The sequence below is a fragment of the Alligator sinensis genome, unplaced genomic scaffold (genome assembly GCF_000455745.1).
Source record: "Alligator sinensis unplaced genomic scaffold, ASM45574v1 scaffold926_1, whole genome shotgun sequence".
NCBI lineage: Eukaryota > Metazoa > Chordata > Crocodylia > Alligatoridae > Alligator > Alligator sinensis.
In genome coordinates, this window is record NW_005842679.1 from 475,512 (window position 1) to 497,844 (window position 22,333).

Genomic DNA, 22,333 nt, shown 5'->3' on the forward strand with positions numbered 1-22,333 from the left:
CATGTTTCTGTCAGCTGGCATTTGGGCAGAGAATAAACAGATTTAAGATTTGGACCATGTAAGTGGCCTTTGGACCTGTCTAACTATGTTCTCCTTGAAAACATAATAAATCTTTAGTTAGCCCTAGACACCTGGAGAACTAGACTACTGGATGGGAATCAGCTCAGAGTTGCCTTGTGGTTTAAAATACAAAATACAGTTGACTCATTGGAATTGTCCTATTGTTCAAATTTAAAATGACAAGGGATATAGAAAACATAGTTCCAGCCATTCTGTATAAATCATGGATGAAGGTATTGCAGGGATGCTTTTCTGGTGTTATGAATATACATGCTTGACACTCATCTCTGTGGTGCTGTACATTATGAAGTCTTTCGTTCTTTTTGCCCATAACCCTAAAGTACATAAATCACACAGCACTTATGATATAGCATCATGTACATCTACAGATTCAGTAGCAGTAGAATGAGTTTGGAACTGGATAACTGCTGATGAGTAGAAATGTGAGGTGGTCGAATTGTACTAATAGACTGATCTAAGAAGTTGGGTCAGTTTTGTATTACTAGGACTTTATAGTTGCTGGTATTCTGTTAACAAATTTAGTGATGCTGCAGGAATAAATGGAATTAACAGAATTAGAACTGGATCCAACTAAAATCTTTGTCCCAAAAATCAGTGTCACTATGACTACTCAGAGAATATTGTCAAACTGACAGCCAAAGGAGACCTCTAGATTATGGGGGACTTTTGTCTGAAATAGGAAAAACAATATTATGTTTGTTGGTTGTGCTTCAGTGCTGAGCAGTGCTATGTGAGGGTGGTGATAAGTTTAGATACCGTGAAAAATATAATTTCTTTCTCTTAACTGCTGCCTTGGTGGAGGCATCCCCTTCTGTTGCATTTCTCACAAACCTGTGCCAATTTTGTTTCAGTACTATTACTTACCATAATGAGGGTGAAGTTACATATTACAATTAGACCATACAGAAACAGTGAAATGTTAAGCGGTGTTTAAGTTACAACAGGTTGTGAGCAAGCACATAGAAATGGTTAATACCATTGCTTGCCTGTACAGCTATGACTTACCATTAGAGGGCTGGTAAGCAGGGGCATGGTTAGGAGCCAGGGCACCTTGGCTCTGTCTCTACTTTGGGGGAAGTAGGGACTGGGCACAATAAATCTTCGGATGCTGGAGGACTACAAATTGCTCTTTTTATCTCTGTGAAGCAGACTGAAGTTACCCTAACATGAGCTAGGTAGCATGACTCAGAGTTAACCCTTGATTGAAGTGGTGTTACTTTGAAATGCTCAGAGGACACTTTGCACGAGTTAACACATTTTAATTTGTGAATACTGAAGTTTTAAGTGCCCTTATTATGGTCTAAATGTAATGTGTGGCTTCACCTAAGACTGAAGCTTTCTTGAATGTGATAGGAATTTGGGGCAGAAAAGTTGTTGGAGGTGGTTAATGTTACCCATGAAGTTTGAAACACTGCATCTCTTGAAACCAATAGGAATTTTGCTATTGACTCTAGTGGGATCAGTATTTTACTCTGAAGCTTGGGACTTTCAGCCAAATATTATGCAAATATAACAATGCTTTTGCAGTAGGCAAGAAGTTTACTTGAACCACATGGTCATCAAAACATATAAGACCAGAATAAACCGGGATTTATGAAATAGAATGATATAATCATGAAAACTGATGTGCCTAGGTAGGGGAGCCCTATGGCGAGGTTTCTCTTCTTTGCAACAATGTGTGATACTACCTTCAGTATAGTATTATTACTTTAATTACTGAAATATTATTACTGCTGAGCAAATCATTACCAATAAACAATTCATCTGATAAATGTTGCTATAAATACCATCATGAAGAGATGTGCATTTTACCAAATCTATGGCCATTTTTTGTTTTTCTTTGAGAAGATTTCTCTGTTTGCTGAGTTTATTAAAAGTGGTTCACTTTACGTATTGACACACCAGATAGTTTACATTGGGACTGTGTTTCTGTGGCTATGGACACATATTCATTTGTAGCATAAAAAATGGCCTCAACACTTTAATTTCTCCTGAACTGGGGGCAGCCGTTTCTGCCATTATCACTAATGCTGGGGGTGCACACTTGACACAAGGCTCAATGACTGCTCCAACAAGGCTTTATGACAGCTTGATATGGCTGGAAAAGCTGTTAGAGCAGGGAGTAGAAGGAAGAGTGGAGGACTCTAGGACACTAGGGGCACTTCTACACATGATGCTGTGTCGCTGTAGCAACACACTATGGTGATGTAGTGTCTGTAGGTATCTACATGTGACCAGCAGCTACTCCGCCATAGCGATGTGCTCCCCTGGTTTAGTGCGCTGCTGCGACGAAGTAGCTGCTAAAAATAACTGTGCTCTGTGCATACAGCACAGTATGGGCTATAACTGCACCAAAAGGAAGTACTAAATCTCAGCACAGTAACAACATTGCCATAGCAATAGATGTAAATGTGCCTTGGTCGTCTGAGGGACCCCTTATAGAAACACACGTCACATGTGGTGCTACAGAAAAGTTATCTTGGAAAGAGGAACATTTTTGTGGCAGACTTGCTGTTTTGGTGTCACTACAGAAGGCATGAACATATGAATGCTCACTTTTGGTGACACTACAAGGGCGCTTCTAGCACTACAGTGTAATGCATGTCTATGGCTTGTGTTGTGATTAGTTGCATAAACCACTTGGTATGTTCTGCTCTCGAACCTAGGATATTACAAGAAGGGAGAAATGACCCACTGTTCCCATCCCCAAAATCTACTAGTTTAGAACATCTAAATAGTGATTAAAAATACAAAGAATAGTAAAGTGCCATGGTGTGAAATCTACTTATTGAAACAAACTCTCTGCTTCTTAGAATCTTAATAAATTAAGTTTTGATAGTTTAGTGCATATGTTTTATCATTAAATAGACAGGCATAGAAAAACAACTGGTTAAACCTAGCATTCCAAGCTTCTGCAGATACAGCATTATGAACACTAGCTATATTTTGGAGAATCAGCTGTCCACAGAATGAACACGCATCAAAAACCTATCAGAGACAAAAATACACAACTACTGGTGGGCTCACACTTCTCACAAGAAAACCACTCTCTCTCCAATCTCTCAGTTCTAATCCTCAAAGGGAATTTACAAAACATGTTTAATAGACAAGGCTATGAACTTCACTTCATAAATCTGGATACAAAAAATCATGGACTAAATATAGACATTGGCTTTATAGCACATTATAATCTGCCATCTGATAATCGCAGGTAATCTGTCTGCATTTTACCAGCTACATTCTTCCCCTTTTTCTCCCCCACCCCACCTTTCTCTCACCTATTGTCACAGGGCCTCTCATCCCCCTGCCATGCATTTGCATTTTCACAGACCAGCATTTTGCATATTGGCTTCCATTCTACCCAGGAGAGAACACAAAGAAACAACAAACTCTCCCTATGCCTGAAGAAGGGTGTCTGTGCCTGAAAGCTTGCAAAGAACACATTTTCCAACTATTTTGTTGGTCTAATACAAGATATCACATTTACCTAAAGAACCTTGTCTGCCTGTCCACAGGTGAAACACTCTTAATGCGTAAAATTATTATTTCAGATCAAGGAATAGAAAAGAGTGTGTTTGAATGTCTACTTCAGTTTGATTGCACAAATACCTGACATTTTGCACAGTCCCAGTTAAGGAAACATTTGAACATGATGGATCCAACTAAAGTCAGTAGAAAAATGAATTTAATGTTACTGGCCATTGGTTCAAGCCCCATATTTGTACTTCGCTATGTTTTGAAATTTTCCATAATCCTTTTTTATTCCTTTTTCTTGCAATCATAATAGAAACCAGTGATATGTGTGCAGCAATTTTACCAGATGGCCCTTGAATCATGTATTTTCAATGAAAAATGAAAGGACTAGACACGCACATAAAGGCTGAATTAATCTTTGTAATTAAATGGAACATTACTTTGCCATGAATGATTTTAGCTTTCAGACTGTATTTCATGCTAATTTTTCAGTGAACTGTAATTGTATTAATTTTAAATTTTTATTAGAAGCTCCTAAAAAAAATCTTTGCAAAGTTGTGTTTCATATACAAGAGTTGCCTAGAATTGTTTAAAAGAGTTTTGTGCTTATTTCAAAACCATTCTAGTAAATACAGTATTTAAATATACAAGGATGTTCATGCTTAAAGTCAACTATTTTTATATCATGATAAAAATAATCTATAATGCAATGCAGCATATGGTGAATTGGTTTATCCCTTTGGAGTTTGGCTAAACTATTAAAATATCCTAGCAAATATACGTAGAAGGTCTATAATTCAAGGTAACAGTAGTAAACTCCTACTTAAAGGCCTACCCATGTTGTTAGGGGGGTTTAAACAAACCTCGGTATAAAACAGAGTCTGGTCCCAAAGTACTATAATAATAATCTGGCTCAATAGTGAGCAAGATGTTGATAATTCTTAGATACCAAGTTTATGAACAGGATAGAAGAACATGACTAGATTAGGATAGAATGATCTTCAGATGCACTGAAATGCAAGCATTTGAAATCAGTTGGAAAGCCAAGAGAGAAAGCATGGTGTTTAATTTTGAAACTGTACTCATCTGATTGACGATATAGTTAGAATGATGGTAATGCAAATGCAAATTAATGATGAAATCCTGACCCCAGTAGCTTCTACTGAGCTGTAATTAAACCCATCTTTTTGGATTGTATTGAATGGTACTTAGAGGTAAAGAGTAGTAGGAGAGGAAATGAATGAAACGACACAACAGTGGATGTGCTAGATGAAAAAACAAAAGGCACACTTGCGACACAGTTCTGTGCACAGCTTCCTAACTGTAGACTTCTGTACACTTAATTTTATATTTTCCCTATATTTCAGGGCATTGCCTTCTCTGAGTCTGGGATTATAAATGTGCCTTTAATCTAGCTAAAATAGCCAAAAAACTCTTTGGCCTTGACAGGCTTTCCATTTTCTAGTGCTGTGTGAATGAAGAGTTTTCAGATGACACTTTATCATGAGGTAAACAAGCAGGAACGCCTGGCTAATAAAAACTTTTTGAACTTGTTTGGGTGCAGATAGTTAGGGTTACATCCTCCTCTCTCCTGCTTGGGGTAGCTACTGTGGGAATGGAGTATATACTGATTCAAAGCCAATGGAAGTAAACTGAAAGACCTCCATAACCCAATGGGCTTTAAGTCAATCTCACAGTGACCTGCTTATTACAAATCTCCTCCCTAAAATTGCCTATTTGTAGTATGGACAACATCCCCTAGCTTAGAGATGCACATGGCTCCTTTTCCAACAAAAAGATGTCAAATTGGAGATTGCAGCCACTAACCCTGCATGTCTTACCCTGCACTAGCAGACTTAGATATGCAGTTATCACCACTTGGCTGATTCTTCTCCACATTAGTCCTTCAGGAAGGATAGGGTTTTTTTCCCCTTTCCCCAACATTTTAACATTTACAAAAGATAGTACAGCCTTGATTAAAAACATGTGCCTAAATTTAAGCCAGTGTCCTTTACCAAGCCTATATGAGACCACGTGAATAATAGAAGATTTAATTTGTGAGAACTATAGTGCCAATCTAGGTAAGGAAAGAAGCAGAAGCACCTAGCAAGTACTGCTAGGAGATTTTTTTGTACGAGCAGTGTATTAGCTGAAAAAAATGCAGTTCCAGGTCGACCAAAACTGTGTGAAGTTTAGCACTAAAATTATCAAATAGTTTCAGCCAAAAATGAGAAGAATTTATGAAATGTTTGAACATTTTATTCTGAGTTTTTTAAAAGTGTTATGAATAATGTAGTTAAATTTTGTTAACAAGAATAAGAAACATTCAAAAATAAAACAAAACATGAGTTTAACCCTCTCCCCCCACTTCACCCCCATTTAATTTTTTTTTTTTTTTTTGGTTTGTCAGATGAGTTTAACCCTCCCCCCCCCCTTCCCCCCCATTTAATTTTTTTTTTTTTTTTTTTGGTTTGTCATAGCCTTATGTGGAAAAAGGAAATATTTTCCCCATGCCAAGTCATTTTTTTTCAAATGTTTTCTTTGGTTCCCAAACTGAACAATCAGTTATTTTCACAGCAATCCCGGTGAGGCATATGACTAACTGCATTGTGATTGAGGCGGACTGGAGAAGCGAAGTGGTAGAATGGACCTCTCAAGGGAAATGATTCTTGTACATTTGTCAAAGGTTTCTATCAAGGCCAAGAGAATTTTTAAATGGGTGGGGAAGGCATGGCAAGCAGGTTTTTAATATGAATTTTTAGGTCTGAGATTATGATTTTCACTATTACACTAGTAAATTCTAGGGCTGCATTCCAACAAAGTACCAGAGACAATGCTTAACTTTTAAGCTTGCAAGCAGTCTGCTGGATTGCACAGGGACTGTTTACTTGTTCAGTGTGTCTAGGTTTGTGCAGTGGGGTATCTAAGGAGTTTACAGCACATAGATTTAAAAAAATCACCTCTTAACACGATGAATGACCTAATAAGAATCTACTCTGAAAAACCAAACATAGACTTAAAAAAAAAGCATCTCTGGATATGAAGCCTCTTTTATAGCTTTTTTATAGATCATATTGTAAGCAGAACAGGTTTGATACTGCTTGTTCAAGATCCATCTACTTCTGTTGTGCTTGAGAACTTGAGTGGATGGACTTCATTAAAATCATATACATTTCTTTTACAGCATACAGGCCACCTGGGTGCAGTCATGCTGGTAATATAAGCCTCAAGTATAACCTGAAAATAGAACATATTTCAGTTGTTCCCAAAAGCACTCTTACGACTAATCAAAAGACACTATTCAGAAGCACACAGCCCACTGTAATAAAATTCTATCATGGTTTCAGAAATTGTGACTAGTTATACTGATGACATTGTCTTTCTTCCTGAAAACAGAGTTAATTTAGAGTTTTCAAGTTTTTGGGGTGGTGTTTCTTATCTGTTGGCTGTTTTTCATTTATTGTAGGCTGCCCTGAGCTTTTTTGGATGGGGTGAGATGTAAATCTGAATAATGATAATAATAATGAGGAGGAGGGCCTACCCACCTTTTGATCAAGGGCATCAACTTTATTGCACCTATTATACAAATTCCTGTCTTCTCTATTCTTGTCTTTACTTGCTACAGAGTAAAGAAATCTATTCTATATATTTATACTTTTTTATTTCTTCAATGTAAAATAGGCATGAGTGCTTTTAATAGAAATTAAAATTACATAATACAGGGTTTTCCTCATGTATAACCTCAAAAGCATGTGTAGTGTATTTTGAACTTTAACTGTTGATAGGATGAGGGGCTACTACAAACTTACTTTTAAGACTGAAAACCCTTTGTGGCAAGGCTCATCAAGTATTGTATATTTTATACAGTTTATCTGTCTAGGTAGTTATGTGGCACTTGGTATGGTAATATCTGAACACTTTGGGCCAGATTCAGTTCCATGTGTTGTTAATCCCATAAATGGATTTAGGTGTCTAAGTGAAATTATATTCTACTCTATTTGAGTCCAAGAAAATCCATGAATGCATCTAACTTTATAATGACTGCCATCTTAACCTGAAGTTGCAAGAAAGCAGTGATGAGGAGAACCTGGCCTATTGTTGGAGTCTTAGTCTTCAGCCCTGGAAATAAGGTAGTAAGGATGCCTGGAGAGATTCCCTGGCCAGTACACTTAGGGGTACTGGCCAATGTGCTCAAGAAGCAGGGCTGGGGGAGGGGCAGTGTTACACTTAGGTTTACCAATGTGCTCAAGAGTAGTAGCTTGTGGGGAGAGGGGAAAGATTCTCCAATTCAGGGCTGACATAGGTGTGAAAGAAGTTGAACAGGGCTTAATTTAATTCTTTTGCAGTGTAACTGTACTCTCTCCTCCTGTAGCATAGACATACTCATAAATACACATTGCTCATTGTTGACTCACACAGTAACTAGTATAGCTTTCACCAGCAGTGCTTGCGTTGAATCCTGGGGATCAAATGGGAGGACCACAGGACCAGCGTGAGCGTCCTCTATGGAACAGTGTCCACCAGCATCAAAGCCTTACTCTTGAGAAATCAACTCCAATGGATGAGCCACTGCATCCGAATGTCCAAGAACCGCCCCCCTCATCAGATTCTCTTCTCCCAGCTTTCCGTTGGCCAGTGCTCAAAGGGCAGCCAAAGGAAATGGTACAAAAACATGCTCAAGGTCATCCTCAAGCATGGAGGTATTGACACCAACGGCCGGGAGGAGCAAGCTGCTGACTGTTCAGCGTGGCACCACATGGTCCACCAGCGTGTATGCCACTTTGTGGCTCAATGACTCAATATTGATGTGGTACGGCGGTGACAGAGGAAGGAGAAGGAGATCAACTCAGGGCTGCAAATCCCACTTCCCCATGCAACAACATGCCTCTGTTGCTGAAGAAGATGTGCATCCAGAATTGGGCTTCTTAGTCACCTGAGGACCCATCAAGCCTGCTGGGTATCATCCTAAATTTCGAGGGACTGCTGCCACCACCGAGTATAGGCAGAAGCAAAATCACAGGATGTTGGAGGAGTGACAAAAATATCTAGAGGCCTGAGAAACACGATTTATGAGGCTGAAATCCTGAAAGAACTGGGATTATTTAGTCAGGAGAAGAGAAAACTGAGGGGTGATTTGATAATAGTCTTTAAATACCTGAAATGTGATTATAAAGGGAAAAGACTGACTTTTCTCTGCAGCTATATGGGACAGAAATAGGAGCACTGACCTCAAACTGCAGCAGAGGAAATTTAGGAAGATCTTTCTGACTATGAAGGCGTTCTGACATTGGAACAGGCTCCTAGAGAGGTTGTGGAATCTCTATCCGTGGAATTTTTCAAGAGCAAATTGGACAGACACTTGATTGGGATGATCCTGCCTTGCACAGGGGCCTGGACTAGATGACTTTGTGAGGTCTCTTCCAACCTTACTTCCCCATGATTCTATGACATGATCAAATCATTGACACCCCTATTTTAAGGTCAGAGGCCACCTTTGCTCCTTTCAGAGGGTGGGATCTAGTTTTTATTGAGGTGTTCACTGAGATTGCTGGATTTAAGAAGGTTTCAAGGTACTTACAAATTACACCAGCTAAGAATCCATTCCTTTAGTGCAGGGATCAGGCCTCAGCCTTGTACACCCACAATTCCCCTCAATGGGCTGGGGCTGGGCCAGGCCCTTCATGGGGCTGCTGGCTGCAGGCTCCCAGCTGGCTTGGCACCAAGCACTACCTCCAACAACTGTTCCCAGAGCCTGAGGGGCTCCTACAGCTCCAGAGGTTCTGTCCCACTCGCTCTGTACCCAGTGTGCACAGAGGCCAAGCCGGGAGACCCCTGAGCCTGGTGTCCTGCCTTGGCCAGGTGGCATCCCCTTGTGGGCAGGGTGGCTGCTCCCCATTCCTGCATGGCTGTGTGGGTTGGTCTGAGCCCTCACCTCAGGTGCTGCTGGGTGCCCCTACTATGGCCTGAGTCTGAAGAGCCCCGCAGCAGCCCCTGCTTCCCACCTAGCCCCCACTCTCCTCTGGCTGCCAACTTCCCAAGGGCCTGGCTGGGCCAGCCTTCCCATGCTGCCACCCCATGCTGCCTAGACCCTGACCTGAGTGACCAGCCCTGGTGCTGCCCCTGCCCATGTGGGAAGGGGCGTCTATCTGCCCGAGCCCTGGCTAGGCCCTCCCTCTAAGCTCTAGGCCCAGGTTGTCCTTGCTCTAGGACCATCAGAGAGGCTTGAGTGCTGCTGGTTGTTGCTGTCGGACACTGCCAGCAGGCCTGAGCCATAGCTGGTAGCGGTGGGAGACATTGGCGGTGAGGGTCACACCCTCTTTCTATTTTTGTGTCTCCTCTTTCATTTTTTCTCTTTTATTTTTCTTTTGTCTTTGTTTTTCTTTTCTCTCTCTCCCCTCTTTTTTGTCTTCTTTCTCTCCTCTTTCTCACTTTTCTTTCTTTCTTTTTCTCACTCTCATCACAACATATTTAACAAATACACAAAAGCAAAGGTAGCATATGAAGTTTTATTTATTGTCACCAGGTTTAGAATTTTTAGAAGATCTGGTATTTACTGTAAAAAAAAAAAAAAAAAAAAAAAAGACAACATACATTTATGATTATTAACTACACTAATATGTAGTGTGTCTTGCCGTGTACCCCCCTTCCCCCCTCCCCCTTGTTTTATTTTTCTGGCACACCAGCACTGCGGCACCTTCCAAGGTAGACGTTGTGGTTTTTTTGGCACTCCGGCCAAAAAACGTTGCCTACCCCTGCTTTAGTGCTTTTTCTTGGAAAGCAGTCTGGAAAATGCCATTTTAAAAAAAGAGCTAATATTGTTCAAAACAGGGTAAATGCACTTTTGTTATACGCTGAAATAGTCAGCTAATTTTTTGCTTACAACTTTGTCCTGATTGGAGCTTTCATAATTCAACATAATAGTGGAGTAGTTAATCCACACAGAATCTGTCAAAACCACTATGGATTTATATAAGTTGCATTATAAATCAGTTTTTAAAGGGCAGTTGTTTATCAGCTATTATAAATGATTTTGTTTATTGTGTTGATTTAATCAAAAATGTTAAGGGGCTCAATTATGTAGATGCAACACAAAGGCTGCTTAATTAAGTGATTAAAATGATAACTTTGAAATACATGCAAGACATTTGAGACCAGCTTAACTCATTTAAGCAGCCAACTTAGTGGAAATTAAAACTGATGAGCTTTTCTACTTGCTTCCTTGAGACTGATATAACAGATAGCATTGGAAACATCTAAAATAAAGAAATCAAATGTTCTAACCCCTCACAAAAGTGCAGCCAGATGGACAAGACAGCATAGTCAGGGTAAAAAATAGATGCTGATTATATGCAATCTCACAGATGAATTGTGGTTCTCCCTTTTTCTCAGGCATTTAAAGTACCTTGAACACCTTCTAAGCCTCATGGAAAACTGAGAAAACATTCTATTGAGAGATAATTTGGCTCATTTCATATTTCCTGTACAGCATTTGTCTTCTATTGTTTTTCTATCACTGGGGTTATTTGCATGACAATGGGATCTTTCTTGCATCTGCTCCTGCTGCTAATTTCCCACCTGAAGTCATAATCTTCTGTTTGTGACATCTTAATTATCCCTATAGCAATTAATTGTGATGTCACAAGTGGAAGATTATATTTTTGGGATTGAAGTAAGCTCTAAGAATAGATGAACTCTCAAGAAATAAACTATCTGTTTTCTTGCAAATGTGTTTTATGAAAGAGGATGGAGAATAATTTGGGGTAAATCCATTAACCCTCCTTCAAGTGATCTAGTTATTGGAATTTCTCTAATTTTTATTATTCTCATTCTTGTCACTTCTTTTATAGGAGGTCCTGGTGCATGGGGGATTAGGTTCTGATCTTTTTGGGATGGCAAAAGATATGGTAGAAGAAAAAAATTTTTAAATTCTGGTATTCTGTGGCCTTAATGTTATAAACAGGATTGCAGCATAGAGTAAATTAGCCTTTAGAGGCTGAAATTGGTATGTAGGTGAACTGAGTTGCTTATCCTGGGTATGTTGCTGATGATTTTCACAAGATGCTTTTGATTTTTTAATATAGGGGGATGGCCACTAGGGTGAGATGACTCGAAGGTGGCAGATGAGTTTTTTCTCGGTTATTTCAAAATTTCCAGTCATCTTGGTTCATAAAGCCTTAGTCTATTAGATTACATATGAGCAATGTGTTATCCACATGGAGGCTGGAAATCAATATGGTACCATGTGGACTCTGGGGTCTCCTCACATTGAACAGACTGGGCTGGAGATAAATGCAGTTTCTTTCAAAGGCCCAAATAGTTCATTAGGGTTTTCCTTTTTTTAGCTTCCATATGGTTTCAGATTTTTGTATTTGAAAGATGCCATTACTAGAGGGAAAAATTTATGGAAAAGATTTGTAGTACAAAAAGGTACCTTCCTATAAAACAAGGATTTAAAACATTGCACTGCCTCACTTGGTCACATTAGTCTAGTCCATGTACTTGTCAGATTTTGTTTGTTTTCTCATCTTCTAGTCTCTTTCTCTCTTTGTGCTTTTTGTCTTAAAAACAAATTGTTTCTATGGCAACTATGGCTGGATGTCCTTTGTGTGGGCAAAGCTTAGTGCCTTCCATGAGTCACTATAAAGTCAGTTTGCATAATTGTTTGCAATTTGTACTATATTTTGTCACATGTAAGTGATCAAGTCATAGCTTTTATGGTCACACATATGGTGTGGGTATGTCCTTGTGTAAACACTAAGGCAAATTTGTATCCCGTTTCACAGAAAAAATCCAAGTGAATGCAAAAAAAAAATTTGCGTTGTTTAATCAAGTTATTGCTTTTTTATTAAACCAAGGAATTCAGAGGTTGTTATTAGGAGCAAATATTTTAAGAAGTGGATTATGTTAAAATAGAGATGTGCAAAGAGTTTAGACTCCTCAGAAAGAATGAATCTGGCTCAATAGTGTGGTCAAACGAAACCATGTGCTCCTTCAAACAGTGATCACCTCATGTACATTATCATATATTGTTTAAAGAAAACAATTTTAGTTTACACCTGTCAAGGCTCTGACCCTTTCATATTCCTATCCAAATAAATTTGCACAACTGGACTTGAGCAGCTGCTTTATGTAGTTGTGACCATCTTTTAGAAACACTGTAGAAAATACCATGTGACCATAAGATTAACTTTGCTTGCAGATCCGTACTGAGATTCAGCTCTTATAAGCTGATTCTGCAGTCACGCTCAGGATCAACTGAGTTCTTGTGTAAACTGAAAGCAGAACCTAGCCCTCAATGAGAGGGCAGGCCAAGCTGGGGATCTCCACTGAGAAATGCATAGCACCCTCCTTCTCCCCTTCCATACACACCAAAACCCATAAATAAGGCAAAGGACTACCCTAGAGTGGACTGAGTGGATGCTCAGAGCTGCATTCAGGCTCTCTTTCTCAGGCATGTGTTCTAGGGTGCTCTAAGGGTGGCAACACTGGAAGCATGAAGTGGGAGCAAATAGGCAGGACGTGTGTCATGGCGATGTCCTGTCCACATGCCCAGTGTCCCACAGTGGAGTTGATTAGTTGTGCCTACTTTTCCAGTAACAGGTTGTGGTGAAAACTAGATGATTTCTGAGAGGGCAAGAGTACCATGCAGAAGGAATAGTATGAGAAAAGAGATGTACTTTAAAATGATTAAACTCACAAATGCTTTTTCTTTTTCCCCAAAGGCAAGAGCTGTTATGGCAAAAGTGGGATACCCTGAATTCATAATGAATGACACATATATTATTGAAGATGTCAAAACAGTGAGTGTAACATTTATAGTTTTCTTTTTTTACTGTTGTTGCAACCATTCCCTTCAACCATCCAAAATCAAAGCAGGTATTTTAAACAAATGTAGTGGAGCCAGAATGTGTCTAATGTCTACACGTTACAGGTATTGTGCAGTTAACTGGTTAATTGCACAATTACCTGGAGACCAGCTACATGTACAAAGTAGCTATCATCACACAATGAAAAACTCCAACCAGCTATAAAGTTAGACCTAAAAAATGTGTACTAATTTTATAGCTGGTTGCTATCAAGCTTTCGTTTGCATGTGGAGCAGGGTCTCTCCTGCAGCTGGGAGCCCCATCAGCTAACAGGGTTCCCAGGGGCAAACCATGCCCAGAATGAAACCTCTGAGCCCTAGGGCTCTTGACAGTTGTGATCCCTAGGGTCCAGGGGTTTCACTCTGGGCATGGTGCACCCCAGATGTGGAATCCTACTTCTTGGTGGTCAGGGGGAGCTCAGGATTGGGCTCCCACTGCACTGGCAATGAGGCACAGTGGGGATTGAATGCGCAATCCCACAGTCACACTTCCCGCCATGCACATGTGGAGATGCAATTGTGTGAATTGCGCATTAGATCCCATCATGCCCTTAGCTTCATGAGTAGACGGGGCCTATAGTTCATTCTTTTCTTGCACATTTGTGCAGTTTTGCTTCCCCTACATCATACAGAATGCCTGTGGTACAACTATGCATTTGGACCTCTTTTTCCTCAGTCCCAGTCTAGTGATTTAATAACAAGACCATTCTACTCTGAGAACATGGAAAACTTTAAAAAATACATGCTCCCACTCAGAACTCTACAGGGTTTACCATGTCTGAGGCAGGTCTTAGGAACATGGGACCAAGCCTACCCCACCTATCCAACTATGCTGACATGCTCCAACACTGGAAGTTTGTCCCTGAGGCTTTTCTGGGCTTGTCCCCAGTATTTGCCCACTAAAGGCTTGAAGGCAGGCTCTGGGGACAAATCTGGAGCAGCCTTGGGTGAGCTTCTGGCTCTGAAGTGCAGTGGTGCACACTCAGGGCACGCTCAGCCCAGTTCGGAGGGCTGAGTCTAGACCTTTGACTCAGTCTTTGACACACCTTTGACTCAGTCCAGACAAGCTATAAGAAGTAAAACTCAGTAAGAACAAGGAAACAGTGGAGAGAGCACCTTTACAATCTGTCTGAATGGGACTGAGGATAAGACTAGAGTAACCTTTAGGGTTATTTGCCAGCATAAGAAGTATGACTGGTAAAAGGCATTTGCAAACTGGGCCCTAATTTTTTTTTAAATAGATAATCGATTTATCAGCAGACTCTATAGATCGGATTGCCTGCCTTTTTTCTGTGTGGCTAATTGTGAACATTTTGGAAATCTACCAGGAAGCTTGTAGTATTATAGATCTTCATGTTTTCAGATGCTGCCTTCAGCAATGATAAAGCATCCAGGCTAGGTTAATTGGAAGTAGAACTATGCAACATATATGTAATAAAGTGCAACATAAATAAAAAATAAACTTCTTCCAAGTATTTGTGACATTCATGAAAATATGGCTAAAGTAAACTTTTTAAAAGCAACAGTGGCTCTGCTTTAATACTGAAGTAGCTTTTCATAATGATAGCTGTTGAACTATGTGTTTTTGCATGTTTCCAGCAGATCAATAGTAATATCACCAATAGTTTTTATAAAAGTGAAATGTTTAGGTATGAAAACTCACAGTAAATGATACAGCAATTATTCTTCATGATAATTTTCTAAGCACACACAGGGTCACATAGCTGTAGTTTGATTCAAGTGCTCATGTGCATCTCTCTCTAATTCAGAATAAAGTATATCACCTAAAATTACACAAAATGGTTTAATTACAACTTTTATTTTAAGTACCAATATAAAGAGGGGACTCTAGTGATTGACCTAGCATGATGATTTTTGAAGAAAATAAATATTTGTGCTCTAGCACTTGCTTTGAGGTACTGATTTATTCATATGAACATGTAATTGCATAGTAATGACCTCAATTCATTGATGGTACAGTCTGGGTGTAAACCACTGATCTACAGGTGAAATCCCCTCTATCCAATTATCAATCATCTGAACTGCCCAAGATAAGCAATCCTGTTTTTTTCTTCTCTTCACAACTGTTGTGATAAAACATTTATTAGGCCTTAAAGGGTATAATTTGAAAAATAAATAGCTGATGTCAAATATTAAAACTCCCAAGAAAGAACACTGTTTGCTTACATACTTCTCATGTTTAAATGCATGTTTTGGCTTAGCTTGTACTTATCAGTTTTCAGACTCATTAATTCTTTGTGTGTGCCTCAGGCTCAGATTAAATGTAGCTCTGTCCTTTCCTAGAAGAAAATAATATTAAAAATTTCGAAGCCCCTCATTTTACAAATGGTTTGAGAATTTGGTTTCCTTCCAAAAAGGAAATGTTACTGACATTATTATATTTAAAAGATCCAGTACTGTTTAGTGAATGGTGCAGCAGGTATTTGAAACAATACTCATTATGAAATAAGTCTTAGAATTAAAATGGCTATGACTACCTCTGTTCCTGTATTACACATTCCATCACACTGGAGCTTTGAGGTTAACTGAGACCTATGTGCTCTATTATACGAAAGGTAGGAGTAGTAAGTAATTATAATTATACATGTGAATCAAATACGGGTATTTGGATATGGAGTGTTTGCAAGTCTGCTTTAGCAATGCAAAGTTTGCAAAATGGGTAGGAAACCATGAAACAATGGGAAAGTAGTTTTAAATTTGGTCAGCCAGGACATAGTCATGGTGGTTAAAAGGAGTGATGACTACTGTTACCTTGGGTAGGCTTAAAGGCCTACATTTTTAAAGCAATTGAGGATAGTTGGGTATTTATGGAAACTGGTCTCCTAAATACTTTTACAAATCTGACTAGAGAGAATAGCTGGCCTGATTTTTCAAAAGTGCAGAACACTAGAAATCTCACTGAAGATGCTGGGAGCAGTAGATGTCCATACTTCTGAAAATCAGGCCAGACATAGTCAGTGTAAGTAATGTGTAGACATTTTGAAATGCTTCTGTATCCCTGAATCTCATTTCAGAAGTCATCAGGATTGTATTTGGATCTTTTGATCTGCATTTTCAAATTGCTGTACCCATGTCCTGTTGTTAACATTTGCAAACACACATTATGCACAATGCACAAACTAAGTCTATTCCATCTCGGAGGAAAGGCAGCAAGAGGGCACAGCAGCCCCCCTGGCTCTCCAGGGACCTAGCAGATCTCCTGAGGCTAAAAAGAAAGGCCTACAAAGGGTGGAGGATGGGAGTCACCTCCAAGGAGGATTATTCTGCACTGGTCTGGTCCTGTAGGGAGCAGACCAGGAAAGCCAAGGCTGCAACTGAACTCCAGCTAGCTTTGAGCATCAAGGACAATAAGGTCAGATGATATGGCCCTGTGCTCAGGATCCTGCTAGCAAAGTACCTATTAAATAGGTACTTTGCGTCAGTCTTTCATCAGTCCCATGGGACGCCCATGCCCGCTACAGGGCCGGGAAGTCCGGGTGAGGGTGATCCCCTGCCCTCCATTAATGCTGACTTTGTGAAGGAACATCTTGAGAAGCTGGATACCTTCAAGTCAGCTGGCCCTGACAATCTTCACCCCAGGGTACTCAAGGAGCTGGCGAGCATCATAGCCCAGCCTCTAGCACGGATCTTTGAAAACTCTTGGCGCTCTGGTGTAGTGCCCGAAGACTGGAAGAAGGCCAATGTGGTGCCTATCTTCAAGAAAGGGAGGAAAGTGGATCCGGCTAACTATAGGCCCATCAGCCTGACTTCTATCCCGGGGAAGATCTTAGAAAAGTTTATTAAAGAGGCCATCCTTAATGGACTGGCCGACGCCAACATCTTAAGGGATAGCCAGCACGGGTTTGTTGCGGGTAGGTCTTGCTTGACCAATCTCATTTCCTTCTACGACCAGGTGACCTATCACCTGGACAAGGGAGAAGAGATTGATGTCATATATCTTGACTTCAAAAAAGCCTTCGATCTGGTGTCCCATGATCGCCTCTTGGAGAAACTGGCCAATTGTCGCCTTGGGTCCTCCACGATCCGCTGGCTGGAAAATTGGCTCCGGGGTCGGACCCAGAGGGTAGTAATCGATGGAAGTCACTCATCGTGGTGTCCTGTGACCAGTGGGGTCCCCCAAGGCTCTGTCCTTGGACCCATACTGTTCAACATCTTCATTAATGATGTGGACACTGGAGTCAGAAGCGATCAGAACTGGCCAAGTTCGCCGATGACACCAAACTTTGGGGCAAAGCATCCACACCAGAAGACAGGCAGGTTATCCAGGCTGACCTGGACAGGCTCAGCAAGTGGGCGGACGAGAATCTGATGGTGTTCAACGCCGATAAATGCAAGGTTCTCCACCTTGGGAAAAAAAACCCGCAGCATCCATAGATGCTTCTCAAGCAAATCCCAGGACGTCATTCTCCCCCTGTACTCGGCCTTAGTGAGGCCGCAGCTGGAGTACTGTGTCCAGTTTTGGGCTCCACAATTCAAAACGGATGTGGAGAAGCTTGAGAGAGTCCAGAGAAGAGCCACGCGCATGATCAGAGGTCAGGGAAGCAGACCCTACGATGACAGGCTGAGAGCCCTGGGGCTCTTTAGCCTGAAAAAGCGCAGGCTCAGGGGTGATCTGATGGCCACCTACAAGTTTATCAGGGGTGACCACCAGCATCTGGGGGAACGCTTGTTCACCAGAGCGCCCCAAGGGATGACGAGGTCGAATGGTCACAAACTACTTCAAGATCGTTTCAGGCTGGACATAAGGAAGAACTTCTTTACTGTCCGAGCCCCCAAGGTCTGGAACAGCCTGCCACCGGAGGTGGTTCAAGCGCCTTCATTGAACACCTTCAAGATGAAACTGGATGCTTATCTTGCTGGGATCCTATGACCCCAGCTGATTTCCTGCCCTTTGGGCGGGGGGCTGGACTCGATGATCTTCCGAGGTCCCTTCCAGCCCTGATGTCTATGAAATCTATGAAACGATAATAGGAATTGTTGCCGAGTTCTTAAGAGAGGCTGTTGCTTACTTATGATGCTATTAAGCAGTTAATTTGGTTACCATGAAGTAGGTTCTTGAGTATTAATTGACATAGCAAAATACCATTGGGTGCATCTACATGTGAAATGAGTGTGACACAATAAACTTTGGCACGATTTGCACCACAATTTATTGGTCCTGGGTGAAGTGTTTATGGGTGTGCCCAGGACCGCAGCCCATTGAACCAGGGTGGCACAGCCCGAGCTGGTAGGGAGCCCCAGGGGTCAGCCTGCCAGCCCAGGGCTGCTCTGACCTGGCTCAATGTACTAAAGAGGGGCTGGCTGGGGCATGAGGGTACTCCAGTGTGGGGCAAGCTGACTGGCAGCCTCCACACTGTAGCACCCTTATGCTCCAGCCTGCCTCATTACGGTCTACACCTGCATTGTGTTGGAGTAAACTCCGCCAAGGATAGTACTTATATTGGGCAGTACTAACCTATGGCAGAGTTAAGTAATTTACTCCAGCCTAATAGCTCAGCAAGTGTAGATGGAGATGCTTTACTGTAGAGCTAATTAAGCAGCTCCACTGTAAGCAACTCCTATAGATGCCCCCATTGGGTATAATATATTTTTATTTCATAGTAGTTGTACGTGTCTTATAAACAGCAGTGTTAGACATGCGATACATTGCAGATCTTTGTGAAAAACAGCAATATTTTATCAAGCAGCCTTGATTGCCTTACCTGCCCTCTGCTGTTCTTTTTTTTCCCCTGGGGTGATTCTAATGTGTCTAGCTATTCTAAACTTTGCATAGTTTGATATAGCAATTGGGTTTTTTAAAAAGGAACATTTCTTTTTTTCCATCAGTTGTGAAAAATGTCTTCCTAATTACACAGTTCCAAAATGCAACACAAATATTCTGTAATCCTCATCCAGTATATCACAACTAGGCAGGACCAGAAAGGAAAGCTTTCGATGATGGGGAATTGGAGAGTTTCACTTTTTAGCTTTCATGTGGGATAGTTTGCACTTGCCTTTAATCCCAGGAGGTCTTAAAATGTCAGATTGAAGTTGAAAATAAGGCTGACTGGAAAATCAAAACATTTTTTACTAGCCCCCCTCAATCTGCATAAAATTTGTCCTGTGATTTTATTAGGAAACTGTGAATTTGGATTTTCTTGATGAGTTCTAGTTATGATATTTTATGTGTTGGTGTTAAATAATTTCCAGAAACTTTCATGGTTCTCATTGGGCTTACCCCTACCCACTACTCATCTACCCAAGCCTACAGGCATGTGCCAAATTAGTGAGGCTGCTTTAGGATCATCCCTAGTGGCTGCTCTGAAGCACGCTGCAGAGACAGGTCTCGAGAGTGACTCCAGAAGTCTGCTCCAAACAACCTCACTGATGAACTCCAGATTTGGAGTGGGCTTGTGGGTTGGTTGGGGAAAGGGTGCTTGGGCCTATCCTTGCCAAGACATGTTACTGCTGTAGTATAGTCAAGCCCATTGTAAATTATGTCCTGAACAACTAGAATAAAGAAATTGGGTCCAATATAATTTTCAACAATAATTTTTAAAACTAAAGCATTTGCATTTTTTTCTGTAACATTTATGGCAAAAGCAAAGTATACCATAATGGGTACACCAAGGCTGTTTTTATCAGGGCTAAGTCCTTCAAGGATCCCCTTCCAGTTCTGTTACAGCAAGGTACATATTTGACACACAAGTACATAAATAGTTCCAGTGATTTAAGTTGATTAAGGTAGGAGTGCTCTGCATCCTGCAGAATTAGGATGACTTGCAAAATTTAATTCTGCCATGACTATAAATGAATAGATTGTCATCCCAAATTCATTTGATAAAACTGTAATATTATATCATACTCCTGTGTATTTCTATAGCTACATATATAACTCTATTACTGATAGATCAAGATACTATATTTACTTGAATACAAGATGAGGTCCCCTCCAGTTAGTATGGGGAAAAAGCCCCTCATCTTATAACTGCACACAAGAAATTCTCACTGAATACATTGTCTAGCATTAAACTACAGTACTGCCAAAAGGAACATGTGCTCAGCAATAGAAGCCATCTAGCAAGCTGATTAAATGCAGCCAACACTGAGCATGGCCCATGTTGGATCAAAAGAATAAGTTGGTACAACCCATATGAATAAGACATATGATAGTGCCCATCAAATGCAGTCCTGCTGACCACTGACTCTTTTTCAGGTTATGGTGAGCCACACCATTGCATACTCAGAATCCCTCTGTCAGCTCCTCCCCGCCCAGCCTGGTGTATATGATTGATTAGTTTTTATCAGGGCTAAGTCCTTGCCCTCCATGAGGTGAAGCCTAACTGGTTTGCCCTGTGCCTCATCTGCACATACATTTTTTTAGCATCACAGGACTTATAACAAGAACACCCAGTTTCAGTTATAAGTGGGGCCTACTTAGCACATAGCTCCTTTGTGGGGGGTATATGGAGTGTATATATATACTGAGCAGTGCTGAGCTGTGGGGTCACCATAGAGGGCAGGGCCATACTAATCATATGTGCCAGGCTGAGAGGAGGAGTGACAGAAGAATTGTGGATGAACTGTATGCAAGGTCATGGCTCACCATGGCTTGAAATATTGGTGACTCTGGTGGGGCTAGTCCAGTGAACTACATGTTAAATCATGAGACTTTTGGCTTTTGGATAATACCATGCATAGTTTGTTACATATAAGTACAGTAAAATCCCTGTTATCCAGCATTTGGGAAACTGGAACACACTATTAACCAAATTTTCTGGCTGTGGGGGGAGTGCGAAAGCTTGCACATGGCATCCCCTGCCACCCATCACCCTATGCTACAGCTGCTCTGTGTGTGGCTGCCAACACCTTCCCCCCTCCCCCTCCCTCCCTCTCCCGCTCCATGTCTGGCCAAAAACCACCGGCTCAGGTAACTGGCATTTTTGGATACCTGGCACCCTGCATTCCCCACTGGTGCTGGGTAACAGGGATTTTAGTGTAGATGTCAAAAGTGCTCCTTAAATGTGGGTTTATCAGGTATCTGTGCCACAAGTTGCATCCATTCTGAAGGAACTGAGTCTATGGTTACTACATGCAAATTGCTACAGCCATGTTTAATTTCAAGGTTGCTGTTTTTCAAATTTGTTTTTTCGCTTCTACATGCTCAGCGAGAGCAGGATATGACAGCAAGGGGAAGGGGAAGAGGCTATCAGGGAAAAGAGTTGCGGGGGAAGCAGAGAGCAAAGGGCTACTTAATCCCCTAGTTTTATTTTCCCTGCTCTAGCAATGGGAGGGGGATAAATTCAAGGCAAACCTCCAATAGTTAGATTCTATACCTGGAAAATGGTAACAAATGTATACATTTTTCATATATAGAATCAAATTATTGGGGGTTACCTTACAATCACGGTCACCTTTGTTCGATTAAATACAGTATATATCTGGTCTTCAAAAGTAAAGCACCCTAATTCTTGCATACTTGCGAATGTGGTCTTATCTTTTGAATTACTTATTTGGGTCTAAATTTGGGATACACTTGGATTATTTGTATTATAATAGCATGTGAGGTGAGGCCTAGTCAGAATATCAAGGACCCATCGTACTAGTTGCTATACAAATGCATTGTAAGAGATGGTCTGTTCCCAAACAGTGTATGGTATAACTGGTTAAGATGGACAAAAATTGCTTGTTTCAGTTTTACAGGTGAAGTGTTAGGGAGGCTCATTTAGCTTCTGAAACAGGGTGGGACCCAGAACTCCTAAAACTGTCTCCAGTGTCTTTACTGGGAAACCATCCTGCTTCCCAAAGCAGGGTGCAGAGTACTGAGTATCCTCCTCTTCGGGGCTGATCATGACCTTTATCTGAAGTAAGATTTCTCAAGTATTTTTCTGCACAGAGATTCTTGGGCAGCTG

The 22,333-nt window shown here is 41.0% G+C and overlaps 1 protein-coding gene across 1 annotated transcript in view; it reads left to right on the forward strand.

The window, feature by feature from the left end:
- PHEX (phosphate regulating endopeptidase homolog X-linked) overlaps positions 1–22,333 on the forward strand; it is a 184,643-nt gene that overhangs the window by 110,628 nt on the left and 51,682 nt on the right. The window contains exon 13 of the mRNA XM_006033924.3: positions 13,278–13,355. Within this exon, the coding sequence (XP_006033986.1) occupies positions 13,278–13,355 (78 nt within the window). The remainder of the gene's footprint in view (positions 1–13,277; positions 13,356–22,333) is intronic.